This window comes from Balaenoptera borealis (genome assembly GCF_965194805.1).
Source record: "Balaenoptera borealis genome assembly, chromosome: 20".
NCBI lineage: Eukaryota > Metazoa > Chordata > Mammalia > Artiodactyla > Balaenopteridae > Balaenoptera > Balaenoptera borealis.
The window spans coordinates 20961080-20977289 of NC_138879.1; the positions used below are offsets into that span (position 1 = coordinate 20961080).

At 49.1% G+C, this 16210-nt stretch overlaps 1 protein-coding gene across 1 annotated transcript; it reads left to right on the plus strand.

The window, feature by feature from the left end:
• The first annotated feature begins 10268 nt into the window (after window positions 1-10268).
• Window positions 10269-12249, plus strand: RAMP2 (receptor activity modifying protein 2). Its single transcript, XM_082372302.1, has 4 exons — window positions 10269-10604; window positions 11045-11110; window positions 11573-11684; window positions 11814-12249. The coding sequence occupies exons 1-4, from the start codon at window positions 10505-10507 to the stop codon at window positions 12067-12069; spliced, it is 534 nt and encodes a 177-aa protein (XP_082228428.1). The 5' UTR covers window positions 10269-10504; the 3' UTR covers window positions 12070-12249.
• The last annotated feature ends 3961 nt before the right edge of the window (window positions 12250-16210 follow it).

Below are 16210 nucleotides of genomic sequence, written 5' to 3' on the forward strand. Positions count from 1 at the left end.
CACGCCGCAGCCCCGCCCCGCGCCTCCTCCCGGCGCGTGCGCACTGCGTCGCCCGCGCCCCGCTGGTCAGGCTGCCTGGGCTTCCTTCTTCGCACTTCTGCGGTTTGGCGCCAGTATCCGAAACTCGGGAGTCCGAGGTGGTGCAACCCGAGCCCGACGGTTTCCAAGGCGGCGCTGTCAGGGGACAGGAAGGGCTCTTGGGAAACCTCCCGGAGCCACTAATATCTTCTTTAAGACTTTATCCAGTAGTTGCATCATCCCCACACGCTAGTGCCATGTCTCACTTCATAATTTGAAACCAACCTGGAACCCCTTCATACGGATCCTTCACATCTACAAATACCCCCAAACACCCGTCTGTGGGCTCTAAGTTATCATTCTTGCTTTATTTACACCGGACTTCCCTATTTCCGTCAATAGTTTTCTCAGTCACTTAGATTCAAATCAGTTGCCTTGAGTCAAAGTATCTTCTCACAAGATACCTATAAGTTACCAAAGGAAAAAGAGTAACTTCACAGGAGAGAAATCTGGCAGACATCACCTTAACCAAGTGATCAAAGTTAACGTCACTAGTGCTGAGAGATATTCTTACTAGGTACCTCTCAATATGATGCAATGAGAAGGGCACAAAATCACTTACATAGTTGTCTTGAAAAAAATGCATAAGCTGAATTAATCATGAGGAAGCATCAGACAAATCCAAAATAAGGGGCAGTTTACACAATAACTAGCCAGTATCTTCAAAAATGCCAAGGTTAAAAAAGACAAAGGGTGAGGAACTGTCCAGATTAGAGGAGACTGAGCAGACATGACAACTAAATGTAATGTGTGATCCTGGCTTGGATCCTCGTCCAGAAAAAGCACACCAGTGGGATAACTGATGACATTAGAATAAGGTCTGTAGATTAGTTAATAGTATTTTGTCCATCTTAATTATTGGTTTCGGCAATCACACTTTTTCAGCTTTTGAGGAAGTTGGCTCCAGGGCATAGAGGAACTCTCTACCACTTGTAACTCTTTTGTAAAACTGAAATTATTTCAAAATATAAAGTTACAAATTAAAACTTAAAATACAAAATAACATTACCTTAAATTTGTCTCCACAGACATAATTTAAAAGCCTATAATCTTTTTTTTTTCAAATAATCTTCATAACAACTCTATGAAGTAGGTAGGAAGGATTTCAGTTTTACACACGAGGCTCTTCTGGTGTAAAGGAGTTAAAAGACTTGCCTCACACAGATGAAAAACTGCTTTGTCAGATCTTAAACTCGGGTCTGGATTGCAGATTTAGTGTTCTTTTCCTTATATCAGAAGCTTTGACTTCGCTGTTTTCCTCTTGCTTATATCCAATTCACAAGCAAATCAAGGCAAATATTCCTTAATACTTGGCAATTTGCAATGATGTTCCTTTCCATTCCAAATGCTTTCTAGACCAGTGGTTCTCAAATTTGGTTCACATTGAAATCACCTGGGGAGTTTTAATAACTACTGATTTCTTCCTCCCACCTTCAGAGAGCCTGATACATTGGTCTGGGGTTTGGCTTGGATTTCAAGAATTCTCAGAGCATCCCAGGTGACTCCACTATGTAACCAAGTTTGAGAACCATTACACTACATAAATAATTGTTGAAATAAAGAATATGGGTTTAAAAGGGGGGGAAGGGGACAGGCAGCAGGTTAAAAAAAAAAAGAATCTGGGCTATCTAAGGAGAGATGTTCAGAAGATCTGAATGTCAGGACTGAGACTGGAGAGCAGTTTGAGAACCATCAGCTTATTGTTGTTAACTAACACCATGGAAGTGGACCACTTGGTTTTCAGGAAGTATGCCAAATGACAAGAGGAGAGATACAAAGACATTTTGTGATAACAGAGAAAATATGGTTACAAAAATATTTTGAGGTAGAAAGGAAGGAAGGAGAGGGGATATATCTGTACATATCAGAGTAACGCAGCTCAAGCTCCACCTCCTCATTAAACCTGCCAGCCCCCCAGGATCTCCCCCAGCTTCAACTCCATTACCACTTTACACTCGCTACCAGGCTGTCTACCTCTCTCATATCCATCACAACGTTTGGCATAGGACTAAACCCAGGGTTTAGTAATCCTGGTTCACTAGAGGATTATAAAAACAACTTTCCACATCACCAGTAAGTGTGGGGTTCTTGGGGAAAATTTGTCTGCCAACTGGTTCTTCTCTCCCTCTCTGAAGGGAGAGAGATTTTCCTGAGACCAGGCTCCTTCTTAGCTGACCATGGTCCATGAGACGCTATCAGCCAATCTTTGGCCAGCTCTTCCTCTAACTTTTTCTTTTCCAACGCTTTAGGTCTTTGCCCTATAAATTCGTAGAAAAACTGTTGGCAAGTGGTCAGCTACTGGACCTTTGAAAAACAGTACCATCACCCCTGCCCCACTCCTCCCAGCCCCACCCCCAGGCAGTTAATAGGAGAAAGGAATAACTGTGTCACTCCTGGCTTCCAGTTGCTCATCTTGCTCTTAAATCGGAGGCCTCTGGGGCTGAAAGAAACTGGACAAAGTGTGCTGAGTAGCCTAATAGGGCTTTTTTTCCCCTGAAAGTTCCCTATTGTGGAAAAATAAAATAATGTGTTTAATTTCTGAAACCTGATGCCTGATTTGCCTTGGCAGCCATTCTCCTGGGCTTGGCCGAGAGTCCAGCAACACTAATATACTGATTAATACCAGCTCAACTTGCTCCCTGGAGAAGAAGAGCATTATTTACTTGACCATTTTCTTAAATCCTTTTTAATTTGCATGTACTTTAGCATGATCTTATTGGCTTTAACATGCTGTATCTCTGACCACTAGCCCCAAAGAAGCCTCAGGGAAGACTGTTCTGCTCTGTGCACTCACAACCCCATCACAAGCAAGATTTTGTTCCACCCAGTGATTAGAAATGACATGTCACGTGTTCTGTTTCTTCTGGGGCACGCAAGTTCTAAGTGTACTTTTGTCCCCTGCTGGTCTTCAGGCCACTAGTAGAAAGGGAGGGAGCTGATGCTTCCCAGAATTCAAACAGGACTTTCTGCACTATTCCTTCCTCCCTTCCAACTTTCCTCCCTTCCACGGTAACCCCTCTGCTCATTCTGCCCCTCCCTTGTAAAGCCCACAGGGATATCAAATAGCGTTTCTCTGAGGGGACACAGAGGACTGAGGAACGGTTGGGCCCCAGACAGTCCCTGACAGGGAAATGTAAACACAGCTGTGGAGATGGGAGCAACCCATCCTCCCTCCTCTCCCATTTCCCACCCAGAAGCAGGGAAAGGCCACCCTGCTGTGGAGAAACAAACAAGCAAACAAAACAAAGCACAGCCTAAAAGCCTGCATGAAGGTCACCAGAAACAAGCTGCTGCCCAGGCCTTGATGGGGCCAGCTGAAGTGCCAGACCCCTCCCTGAACACTTAGAGCAAAGGCAGCTCCAAAGCAAGTTGAGGTCTGGACATTACTGAGCCTGGAAACATGGCTCGATTTTTGAAACCTCTCTACTCCTGGACATTTTGTCCTCTAATCTCAAAAACCCAGCTTTCCGCCTCAGGTACTTATCTCCTGACCCCTAGTTGCTTAGGGATCATAATAATGCATTCAATTCAGCAAGTAAGAACAGGCCCACAATAAACCCTTGTCCATGGCTCTTAGAAGTTTAAACTCTGAACCTCCAAGCCAAAATATTAGAAAGGGCCTCCTTAGCTTTTGTTAATTACAAAATAAATAATTCCAGCAGGAAGGAGAATTACTTTGGGGGATTATTTGAGGGGATTCAGGCCTTGCTTTGCACATACTCGGAGAAAGCTCCAACCCCACAGCTAGGGTGGTGCTACCCATTCTCACTCTCTTGGCACAGTTAATGCAGGGCCTTGATCCCATGGGACACGCTTTTGGCACAGCGCTGCCTGGAAAGTAGTTCTGATCAAGTGGACAGCTAATGAGCTGTGCTTCCTTCCTGGCCATCAGGGTCCTCAGCTATAAAACTGCAGAAGTAGAAAGACAATAATAGCCTTCAAATACTGACCACTCAGTATGTGCCTGGCATTGTGCTAAGTGCTTTACAGTAGGTCATCTTGTTCCATATGAAGTCAGCAATATTCTTACACTCATTTTACAACTGAGGAAACCAGGGCTTAAAGAGATTCTGGAACTTGGCCAGGGTCAGCCAGCTGGTAAATGGCGGGGCCAGGATTTGGGCCTCATCATTCTGACTCCAAACCTACCCTCTAAACCATTCCACTCTACCTCCTCTTTTCTCTGAGGTCTTCTAGCTCTGAATCACCAGTCTGGATTTTCTCCATGGCTTTTTCCTTTCACTGGTGGCGCCAGGAAGAGAAATGTGTTTGGGACTCTCCTCTGCAAGTTCAGAGGAAAACAGTTCCTAATAGACAAGGGGCTCCTTACTTCCTCTGTACTAGAGATGCCAATCAAAGCTGGACACTGGACAGACCCCCATATCAGCAGGGCACAGCCTGTGTGAAAGACAAACAAATCCTAGCCAGACAGGAAAGGGGAGTTCCCCTTTGTTCTGTGACTCCCCCTTCTTTCTTCCCTGGCTTATCCGCAGGGTCCTATGCTGCTGATACTACGGCCCTTTGCACCCCACTGCAGCTAGTATGAGATACAAGGCTATGGAAACTCTTTTGAAGAAAGAAAAGTATAATACATAATCTACAGATTCCATGCATGACACTGTATGGAAAGAACCAAAAATAAATCACATTTCTTTATACATTTAACAAATTGCTTTTAGCATTCACATATTCACTAGCTATCGGATTGTATGTGAACCTACATCATCTCGTACAATCCTTGCAAGATGCCTGGGGGTAGGTACTTTTATCCCTGTTTTACAGAGAAGAATATTGAGGCTCAGGGAGACTGACAACATTGGCCATGGCCACATGACTGGTAAGTAGGAGGGCTGGAATTCAAACCCAGGCTAGGACTATCTGACTCCAAAGCCTGTATTCTTTTCAATAAAGAGTGTTGTGTCATGAAAACAACCAAAATTATGAAATGGGAAGGATCCCAGAATATCTTGGAAATAGAGTTTCATAACTATATGTGGTACACATTATGATAGTAACTACCATTTATTGCATGCTTACTAGTGCCGGGCATTGGGCCAAATGCTTTAACACGCTTCATTGCTACTGCTCAGTGAGATACATGCTAGTAACCCCATTTCTGCAGATAAGAAAACAAGCAAGCTTAAAGGAGTTAAGTAACTTGCACAAGGTCACATAAGTGACCTTCTGTCTACAGTTTGGATAACAGGTTGACTTCCATCAGGTGTTAACCTTTCTTAGCCTCAGTTTCCTCCTTTGTAAAGTGGGTTGCTAGGGTACCTACTATAATGGAGTTGTGAGGGGTTTTTTTGATGGTGGTGGTGGTGGTTTTTGTTGTTATTTGTTTGTTTGTTTTGGCCACGCCACGAGGCATGGGAGATCTTAGCTCCCCAACCAGGGATCGAACCCGTGCCCCCTGCGGTGGAAACACGTAGCCTTAACCACTGGACCACCAGGGAATTCCCTGAGTTGTGATTTTTAAGTGAAACAATTTGTATGAAGCACTGAGCACACTGCTTGGCTCCCTCAGGGCATCCCCATGTTATACAACACCTAGACTTCTGGGGTGCTGGGAAGGGGTAGAAGGATTCCTGGGGATGGTTTCAGAGGACAGTCCTAAGGAATGGAAGAAGGGTGAAAGCAATCCTGGCATCTGGCATTGGGTCCTGACAGCAACCATGAGTCAGCCCCAGGTGCCGAGGGACCAGCAGTGTTCTCAGCACTGCTGGGTGTGTGCCGTGGTCTCTTGGCCATGGTCCTCTTCAGTCACACTGTCTGAACGTCGTTCTTATAAATCTGGCCTGGGTTTTTTTCAGAAAAACAGCCTCCACCATGTGATGTCATGGTCCAGCCTTGGTCAGGGAAGGAAGCAGGGAGGAGGTTGTGCGTGCACAGTTGGGTGAAACAGGATCTTCTTATTTCTGGAGGGGACCATCTGGTCCTGGAAGAAACTCTCTACCCTTCTCCCCTCCCCTCAAGACTCAGTAAAGAATCAATATTCTGATCTGGAGTGAGAGGGAGATGATAAATCTAATGGTTAAGACATGAAGCTTAGCATCAAACGGTCCTGGGTTCATATCCTGGCTTTGCCAATTACTTCCTCTGGGACCCTGAGCAAATCACTCCTGTTTTCCCCATTTCACCCACGGACAAGATAATTCTGATGTTATGGTGGTGAAGTTTTAAGAAATGCTTGGAAATCACTCAGCATATGTGTCAGGGAACACACTCTGCAGCACATAGTAATTGTTCAATAAATGTAGCTACTATTAAGTCCCCAGCAGTTGATGAGGAATGTGGCTTGACAATTTTCTCTGCTTCTTACGTATAACTTATAGATATTATAAGAGAGCCAGCGTTTTCTCCAATAACCATTCTTCCCTGTGAGAGGTGGTCATGCTCCTCACGCCAGCACCCCGGAGATGAGGAGGCGGGGGAGAGACGGAGTAGTTGTGTCCCTACCCCTTTGTCTTCCCTCCCTTAGCCAGCTGGCTCCCTGGCTGTAGCTCTTCTGGTTCTCCCTGCTGCCTCCCTGCCCTCTGAAGAAGCCTGTCTCCTCTCTCCAGCTTGGAAAGATTAGCTCCCCCCAGCCAGAACTTCGGGCTTCCCTGACCCTGGCTCTCCCCCACACCTTCTCCTGTGCTCTGCTCTTTATTTTGCAGACAGCTGGGGAAGAGGCCAGCATGTATGATTGTCTCTATGCAGTAGAAAAGCTAATTCCTGGATGTTCTGCATGTAATTTCATTGTGTAGGAGGCCCCCAGTGCTTTTGACTCCCCCTATGTTGTTCTGGACTTGTCTGTGTGCGTAGGGGTAAGGCTGAGGTTTAGAAATGGCACTCCTTCTTAGGATCAAGTTACCTCTCCCCCTGCTCCAGGCAGGATGACCCTTGGCCCCTAATAAGAAGGGAAACTTACATGGCAGTAAGATCCCTGCCCAGGAGAAGTCAACATAGGTTGAGGCCAGAAATCTCAGGTCAATGTCCAGCTGGATCAGAACCAGATCCCTCTCTTCCCAAGCACTGGGGGTGGGAGTGCGGTAGGGACAGAGGAATAAGGGATTGTGTAGGGAACTCAAAGCCTAGACTCTATTAGATATAAGGAAAAAAGACTGAAGACAATAATACACTGCAGTTAAAAGGAAAGAGGCACATCTGTATATGGTATCATGGAAAGATGACCCAAGACATATTACTAATTTTTAAAAAGTTGCTGAACAACAAGGATGTTAATTCCCATTTATGCTTCTTTTAGGTCCAAAATACCTGGGGGAGGTGAGAAAGGAATGGGGTTATAACGTTTTCTGTGTTTAAGTATTCTGCAATGAGTATATACTTATGTATTACTTGCAATTAAAAAGTATGTCTTTATAGCAAAAAGTATATATTTTAAAGCAGAAATGGGCTTAGAAAGGAAAGGTAAGGGCCCCCAGGGGTGGAAAATACGACTTCCCATGGAAAAGCCAGCCTCTGTCCCTAATGAAGCCCTTCTCTGGCCCCTTGCTGCAGATCATGGGACTATTTCCTATGACAACTTAGAAAAGGTGAGGTCTCTAGTCCCCATTCAGTCCCAAAGGACCCCCATAGCAGCAGACCCCCAGTTACCAGGATGCCCCCAGGGGTCAAATGAAAACAGCCAAACATCCAACTGGGTAGGAAAAATGAGAAGAGGAAAATCAGGAGGAGAGGAAATTTCCAGATTCTCCAACAGGTTTGAACTCCCAAGTTCAGGGAGGACTACAACAAGTTCTCCTTTGGAGGTCTCCACATCATGATGCAAGCTTAACTCCAACTCTAGGCTAAAATACCACTTTCTACCAAGTCACTCGTATGTTCCCTTTTGCTACTAAGGTCATTTTATATATGAAAATGTTGAGCTCCAAAGATGTGAAATGGCCTACCTAAGGTTACACAGCAAGACAGAGGCAAAACCTGCCTTCAGGGGGCTTCCCTGGTGGCGCAGTGGTTGAGAATCTGCCTGCCAATGCAGGGGACACGGGTTCGAGCCCTGGTCTGGGAAGATCCCACATGCCGCGGAGCAACTAGGCCCGTGAGCCACAACTACTGAGCCTGTGCGTCTGGAGCCTGTGCTCCGCAACAAGAGAGGCCGCGATAGTGAGAGGCCCACGCACCACGATGAAGAGTGGCCCCCACTCGCCGCGACTGGAGAAAGCCCTCGCGCAGAAACGAAGACCCAACACAGCCAAAAATAAATAAATAAATTAATTAAAAAAAAAAAAAAACCTGCCTTCAGAATCCTGCCTTATTTAAAACCCAACATTTGTTTTTGTCAACTTTAATCTTGATCCCAACCCTAGTCTTTTTTTTTTTTTTAATATGTCAAGCGTTTATTAATTAATTTATTTTTTATTATTTTTGGCTGTGTTGGGTCTTCGTTTCTGTGCGAGGGCTTTCTCCAGTTGCGGCAAGCGGGGGCCACTCTTCATCGTGGTGCGCCGGCCTCTCACTATCGCGGCCTCTTTTGTTGCAGAGCACAGGCTCCAGACGCACAAGCTCAGTAGTTGTGGCTCACGGGCCTAGTTGCTCCGCAGCATGTGGGATCTTCCCAGACCAGGGCTCGAACCCGTGTCCCCTGCATTGGCAGGCAGATTCTCAACCACTGCACCACCAGGGAAACCCCCAACCCTAGTCTTTACCCACAGTGGGCTCAGGTGCCTCTGGCCAGTGGAAATGGCTATTTTGCTTTCTGCCCCTCCTTGCTTCCTCCTCCCATCTTATCACCTAGAAATCTCCCTCTTGACCATGTTTCCTTCTTGAAAAGGGCGATCACAGGTGGGAGGGAAGGAACGGAGTTTGTCCCTGGCCTGAAGTGACTCCAAGGCAGCCTGGCTCTTTTCTGCCCATTGCAGAAGATGACCCTCACCAGGAGGGCTTTGGAGTTCATGCCAAGTGGGCCAATTCCCTTCTCCCTCTGGATGCCTTGCTAAAGCAACCTCTTGACCCTAGCTATGGAGGAACAACAGGTTATCAGTGGCCATGATTTAAGAGCCTAAGACCTCGAGATGAAGATTTGAAGAGAGATGGTGCAAGATAATTTGTGGTGGGAAGGAATCAGTAAACTGGGACAACAGCAGCAGCTGAGTCCAAGGGTCAGTGTCTGGGAGTAATTTAGGAAAGTTCGGTGCTGACAGCTGTGTCTGGAGTTGAACGTCATGGCCAAATCAGCTCCTGGGATCCTCGGCTGCTTCAGGCCTACGAAGCTTTGGCTCAGGACACAGAGACAGCTGTGGTGTGGCAGAAGTCAGGGCCGCTGGGGCCCCAGGCTCAGCCTTGCTGTTTCTCAGCTGTGTGGCTTTAGGCAAGTCCTTAGGAAAGGAGGAAAGGAAACCAGCATCTGCCTAGTGAGTGCAGTGCCCTTTCACAAGTGTCACTCTCACTACAGATTAGTGAGGAGAGTAACGTCCCTCTTTCACATGGGAGGAATCTGAGAATTCATGAAGGTAACTGAGGTCATTCCAGGCTATATAGCTGGAAAATGGTAAGGCAGAATTAGGACTCAGAGCTTCTGAGCTCAAGTCCTGGGCTTTTTCCCCTGAGCTTTAGCTTCTTTCTCTGTAAATAATGTACCCACCTCATGAATGAAGTCACACATTGTAGGTTCTAAACCTTCCCTTTTCACAATCTTGGCCCTGAGGAGTTGTGGCCACCTTCTTCTTGGGAATGGAGCAGTCTTACTTTTGCCTCTGCACTCAATCTGGTTTGTGGGTCTAGGCCCCAGAGGGTGCCCCGAAGGCAGGGTATTCGGACTTCGCTTTCCCCTCTACCTCTATCCTCAGGCCTTCTCCAGACTCCGAAGGTCTGGCTCCCTCTTCTCCTCCTCCTCCTCGATTTTGGCAGGCGGGCTGACATCAGTGGGTGTTCCCAAGGAAAGGGAACTCTGAGCCCAGCTCCACGGGCCCCTTCCCCCACGGCCCCGGACAGCCCCAACCCCCAGCCTTAGATACGGCAGCGTTCAGAGGCCCTCTGAGCTCCCAAACCCCTCCCCCTTTTCGCTACCCGCCCCCCCCACGCCCCCGCCCCCTCGCGAAGGAAGAGAAGGGGCTGCTAGAGTCCGGGGAGCGGAGGCTCAGAGACCCCGACGAGTCCTGGGCGCCACGCAGCCGAGCCCAGGAAATGGATCCCGGTTCTGGGGTTACGAGGGGAGCTGTCCAGCCCCGCAGGGTGAGCTAGCAGAAAGGGTGAGCCAACGTCGGCCAGGCGGAGGGAGCGGCGGGCGCCAGGGCCGGGTGGGGCAGCGACTCCCCCTTCAGTCCGCCGGCCCCGGGCGTCGCCCCCGCCCCCCACGTGGCCGCAGCCGTCCCAGCCCCTGCGAGGAAGCGGCGCGGCTTCCTGCGGCTTGGGACGGGGATATAGGCGCCCCCGCCCGGGCCCGGCTCAGCGCCGCCGCTCCTCCTCGCCTGTTCGCCGCGCGATGGCCTCGCTCCGGGCGGAGCGCGCTGCCGGCGGCCCGCGGCTCCCCGCGACCGGCGCCGGGCGACCGGCAGCGCTCCGCCTCCTCCTGCTGCTGGGCGGTAAGCGCAGCGCTCCGAGGCCCGGGCGGGAGGCGCGGGAGGCCCTGGAGGGGAGAGGGGCTGGACGGCCAAGACCGGAACGGGCCCCGGGGTGCGGGTGCGGACAGCGCTGCTCTTTGGACGGTCCCTGGCCCCACCACGGTGAGGGCGCAGCGCGAGCTGCTTCCCACTGGGGAAAAGCTGGCGTTCCCGGGTCCCACAGAGAGGTCTTAGGAGGTCTGGAGCTGGCGAGGAGGGAGGGGTTTGGATGTGAGTGGGAATGAATTGGTGCAGCCCCTCTCTTCCGGGCGCTGAGGCATCCCGTGGGGGCCTGGATTGCTTCTCTTTTTCTTCTGAGAGTAGCCCTGACTTCCAAGGGTCTCAGCCCCCAACCCACACACCCCTTCCTCCAGGCTCCAGATCCCCATCATCCCATCTCCCTGCCCCTTTTCTGCCCACAGCTGTCCTGAAGCCCCAGGAGTCCCTGGCTCAACTTCTTCCCACCCCAGACGGCTTCAAGTCAGAAGGTGAGTACCCAGCAGCTGTGGGAGGGTGGCCCAGGGCAAGGAGAAGAGAGGTCAGTGGGGAGTGTCCCTTTCTCACAAGCCAGGCCCCAAACCCAAATGGTGCCCCTAAGTTCTGCTCTGTTCTCTCTTGGGGTTCCTTGTGATCTACCTGTCATCCCATAAAGCCTCCAGCCAGCTCTGAGCTGGGCCACCTCACAGGTGGATTAGAAGATCCCAGAAAAAGTGTACGTGGAAGTTCTTGCCGGGCTGGGTAGTGCTGGGCACATGGAAGACATGAAATGTTTCCTGAGCTGAGACTCTCTCCTCAGCCAGGACTCTCTTTCTTGGGAAGGTTTCTGAGGCTGTCCGGGTAGTTCCCATATTTGAAGACAGGAACAATGGTTCCTCAATGGAAGTACCTGGACCGGAGGGCTTGGAAGGTGGCGTAGGGGTGTGGTCAATGTGCAGCATCTCTGCCCACAGGAAAAACAGTGGAGGAGAAGTATGAGACAAATGTCCTACGTTGCTGGGATGATTATAAAGTTCAAATGGACTCTATCGAAAAGGATTGGTGTGACTGGGCCCTCATTAGCAGGTAGGGGCAGTGCTGGAGGGCGGCTTGGGCCAGGGCTGGGGCTTGCTCCTTGTGGGCCTTGAGTGAGTGTGGGACAGTCCTCTTTTTGGGCCCAACCCTTCCCTCACTCTAGTCCTCTCCTGTCCGCAGGCCTTACAGCATCCTTCGAGACTGCTTGGAAAGGAATGCAGAAGAGTTTGGCCTGGGCTTCCCCAATCCCTGGGCGGAACAGATCATCTTTGAGACTCACCAGATCCACTTTGCCAACTGCTCCCTGGGGCAGCCCCCCTTCTCAGACCCCCCAGAGGATGTGCTCTTGGCCATGATCATAGCCCCCATCTGCCTCATCCCCTTCCTCGTCACCCTTGTGGTGTGGAGGAGTAAAGACAGTGAAGCCCAGACCTAGGGTGGCGTGAGCTCTTCAGCCGCCATCTTACTCCTTTCTTCTGCAGGTCTCTCCCCTCCCTACTTCCTTCTCTCACTCCTACCCCAACTGCAGATCCTTAGATCGGTGGAAATGGAAGCTGGGTGGGGTCAAGGCTCAAGTTCTGTAATCTTCAAAATAAAACTGTTTTTTTGTACACTGTTCCCCTCCCCATCCCAGTGGGGTCTGTGTCCTTCCCAGAGTCTCTGCTATTCCCACAGGCCCTCCGTTCTGAGCAGCAGAGCTGGAAGAATCTGGATAGGCCCACTGTTTTGTTCACTTACCTGCCCCCCACCACCCCTTCCCCCACCCGAAGGCCACACCCCTATACTTCCTCCTCCCAAGGCCAGGCCTTTCCTGCGTCTATCCAAACCCAGCTCCAGGAAACGTGCAGGAAGAGACTCCCTTCCGGTCTGGAGAGCAGCTGGGGAGGTGAGGGGGGTGGGATGAGGGAGGACTCTTTGCTGTGGCTCCTGCAAGAAGGAAGGGGGTGCCACCCAGGAGCCCTTAATTTTCCCTTTCCTCATGCCTCAGTTTCCTCCCAGGGCCTGGGAATAGGAGCTCTGATCTGACCAACAGGAGTCCATCCTTAAGGACCTGAGGATTGAGGGCAAAGGCAGTGGGGGCTTCCTCTACTAGACTCGCCACAGGACTTCCCCTCCAGGTCCTTGGCCCTCATCCTACATTGTCCTGGACCCTGGGTGGGTGTGGCCTACAGCCTGGCCACACACTGCCCCCTGGTGTCCACTAAAGCTAACAACCAGAAGATGGACGTGGCCTGGTAGAAGCTCAAAACTGAACCCTGTGGTCAGAGACCTGTCATTCCCATAGCAACCACTAGTTCTTCACTGGATGCTTCTGTTAGCTTCTTGAGCCATACTTATGCTCCCTTTCCCACTTCTTAGGGACATACCTAAGCGACCCACCATTTCTGTATATGGACACTCCTATATGTTCCCTGGATGGTGAGGCCCAGTTCTCCCCATGGAAACTTCACCTCCAGTTCTCCCTGGGACAAACCTGCCAGGTCATCAAAAACGTCTAGAGAATAACTTGGTTCTTCAAAAAGACACCTGTTTATTCCTTGTGGCACCTGGCACCTCGTTAGGAACTCTCCTTGTTGAAATGTAAGCCTCCCTGAGTACATGCATATCTACTTCCTGGGACATGCCTGTCTATTCCACAGATATATACCTATATGCTTCTAGAACATATCTGTTTATTCTCTGAGACACACTTCTCCTCTCAGGACACATCTGTCTCTAGAGACATACCTATTCCCTAGGACATTTAGAGTTTTCACCAGAGAGAAATCTTTGCTCTATTTCCATGAATGCATCTGTCTTCTCCAAAGATATATCTATGCTCTTTTGGACCCATATTTGCCTTCATGCGTTTTACTAATATACATCAAAGGCATGTTGGTGTAAGACACTGTATATTGCATGTTGTGTTGGGAAGATAAGTTAGATAAGGCTTGGTTTCTGCTTTCAATGGCTTTCATCTAGTAGGGGAGCCGACATGTACACAAATAAACAAAAACAGTGGAGTGTGTGATGAGAGTCATGCAAGGGATGCAAGCCAAATGTTTTCTGAGTGCAAAGGAAGGAGGGGCCCATTGAGCTAAGGTGCAATCACAGGAGGTGAGATCACTGGAGGGTGACTGTGGAGTTGGCACCTGACTAGGCCTTAGATGGAGCACATTCCCCTATGGGAGAGAATCGAAAGGGAGGTGAATTAGAAAATTATTGCAATAATCCAGGTTTGAGAGAACAAGGGCATAGACCAAAGGAGTGGTGAATGGGGAAATGGAAAATAATTAAAAAGTAGGGAACTTCCCTGGTGGCGCAGTGGTTAAGAATACTCCTGCCAATGTGGGGGACACGGGTTCGAGCCCCGGTCGGGGAAGATCCCACATGCCGTGGAGCAGCTAAGCCCGTGCGCCACAACTACTGAGCCTGCACTCTAGAGCCCGCGTGCTACAACTACTGAAGCCCACGTGCCTAGAGGCCGTGCTCCGCAACAAGAGAAGCCACCTCAATGAGAAGCCCGTGCACCGCAACAAAGAGTAGCCCCCAGTCGCCACAACTAGAGAAAGCCCATGCGTGGCAACAAAGACCCAACGCAGCCAAAAATAAAATATAAATAAATTAATTAAACAAAAAAGAAGTGAGCAGAAAAAAAAAGCAATTAAAAAAATAAAAATTAGGAAAGGTTATTAAAAATAGGGGAAGGATTTGGATATGAAGGTGAAGTAGAGGAGCGGTTAGAGCTGACTCTGGCTTTAAACCTGGGTGCCATTAGAAGGAGAAGCTGGCCTGAAGAAAATGGTGTATAATATGAATAACAATGGAACAAGCTGTTATGTACCGTAGAGAGTTAGAAATGGGAGTGGTGGTGCTGCTGCTAGTGGTAGAAAAGGGTTGGAGCTAGAAATATAGGGTTAGGAGTCCCCTGCACAGAAATGCCATGTGAAGCCATGAAAGGGATGAGAGTTCCCGGAGAAAAAGTGTACTGAAGAAGGCTAAGGTCCTTTAGGAAACACCCACATGTAAACAATGAGGACAAAAGAAGACAAAGGGAAAGATCAAAGAGATAGCAGAACAAGGATAAAGCAGTGCCATGGAAGCAAAGGAGATGGTACGCTTTGAGAGAACATTTTTTTTTTTTTGATGTGTACCATTTTTAAAGTTTATTGAATTTGTCACAATACTGCTTCTGTTTTATGTTTTCGTTTTTTGGCCACGAGGCATGTCAGATCTTAGCTCCCCAACCAGGGATCGAACCCGCACCCCCTGCACTGGAAGGCGAAGTCCCAACCACTGGACCACCAGGGAAGTCCCAAGAGAACATAATCTATTGAATGGTTCATTCATTCATTCATTCAACAAATATTTGTTGGGCACTTCTGTGGACCAGGAACTGTACACAGTAAAGGATGGACTTTGGTGGGGGAGATGTTAGAGATCAGACAGGAAATTGAGAGGGTGGTAGAGTCAAGGAAACTACATATTTTCAAGTAGGGATGACGTCAGCATGTTTGTAGACGAGAGGAGCCAGGGGAAAGGGAAAGAGGGAATATGATACACAGAGAAGTCCTGGAGGAAACTGGAAAGGAGAGGCAATCAGCTGCCAAAGGGTTGACCTTGTAAAGGAAGAGTGATACTTATTCCTTTGAGTCCAAAAGGAAGGAGTAAAAGTGAGAGAAATTTTTGAGAGATGAATCCAGTGTGATGACAGAGAGGAAAGATTAAGAGGTTCACATGCATGGCCTCAATCTCATAAAAATAGAAGGGAAGGGCATTCTGCAGAGATGGAGGAGATGGGAACAGGTGGAATGGCATGATGAGTGTGGAAAAGTTTGAAGAGTTACCTTGTCACAGGGAGCCAATAAAAGACAAAGCATCACTGGGCTGCACTGATTGCCCGGCAATGAGGTCAGTCAGGGAATCTGGGGTTCAGTCAGCAGGTTCCGGTGAATTTTTTTTTTTTTCAGTAATACTCCTGGGCCCAGGCGTGAAAAAAAGAAGGTGGGGGTGGGGTGGGGAGGTGAGCAGGGATCAACGACTCTGGTTTGGAAACTGAGCAGCAGGTAGGCAGGCAAGGGGACAGAATTGAGTAGTCTAGGCTGGGGAAGGAGTCAGATAAGACCAAAAGGGGTCCAGGGACTTGAGGCTAGAAAGGTGAGGACGTGGGAGAGGTGAGAGAGAGGTGGCTGTGCTCAAATACGGCAGCCCTGAATAATGGAAGCAGAGCCATTTCCAGCGATAAAAGCTACAAATGAGCTCCTGGGGAATGATGGAGTCGATCGACACAGGAATTGAGGGCAACTGCGAGGGAATGAAGTTAAATGACACAACTGTTAATATTGAAAGAAGCCTAGTATAGTGGAAACAAGCCTAGGCTGGGTTCTGGAGACCTGGGTTCTATTTGCTGTTCTACTAACTGTGCCACTTTGGGGGAGTGACTGCCCTTCTCTGGGGTGGAATCAGAAGACTTCTCAGGGCCCTTTCTGCTCTAGACGGTAAGGATTTGGGGATAATAGCAAGGGACGGGTTGACGAGGACGATCCCTCCCGTTGGGCCGCCCCTCTCCCCAGAGGAGCCCGGAACCTTTCTGCTGT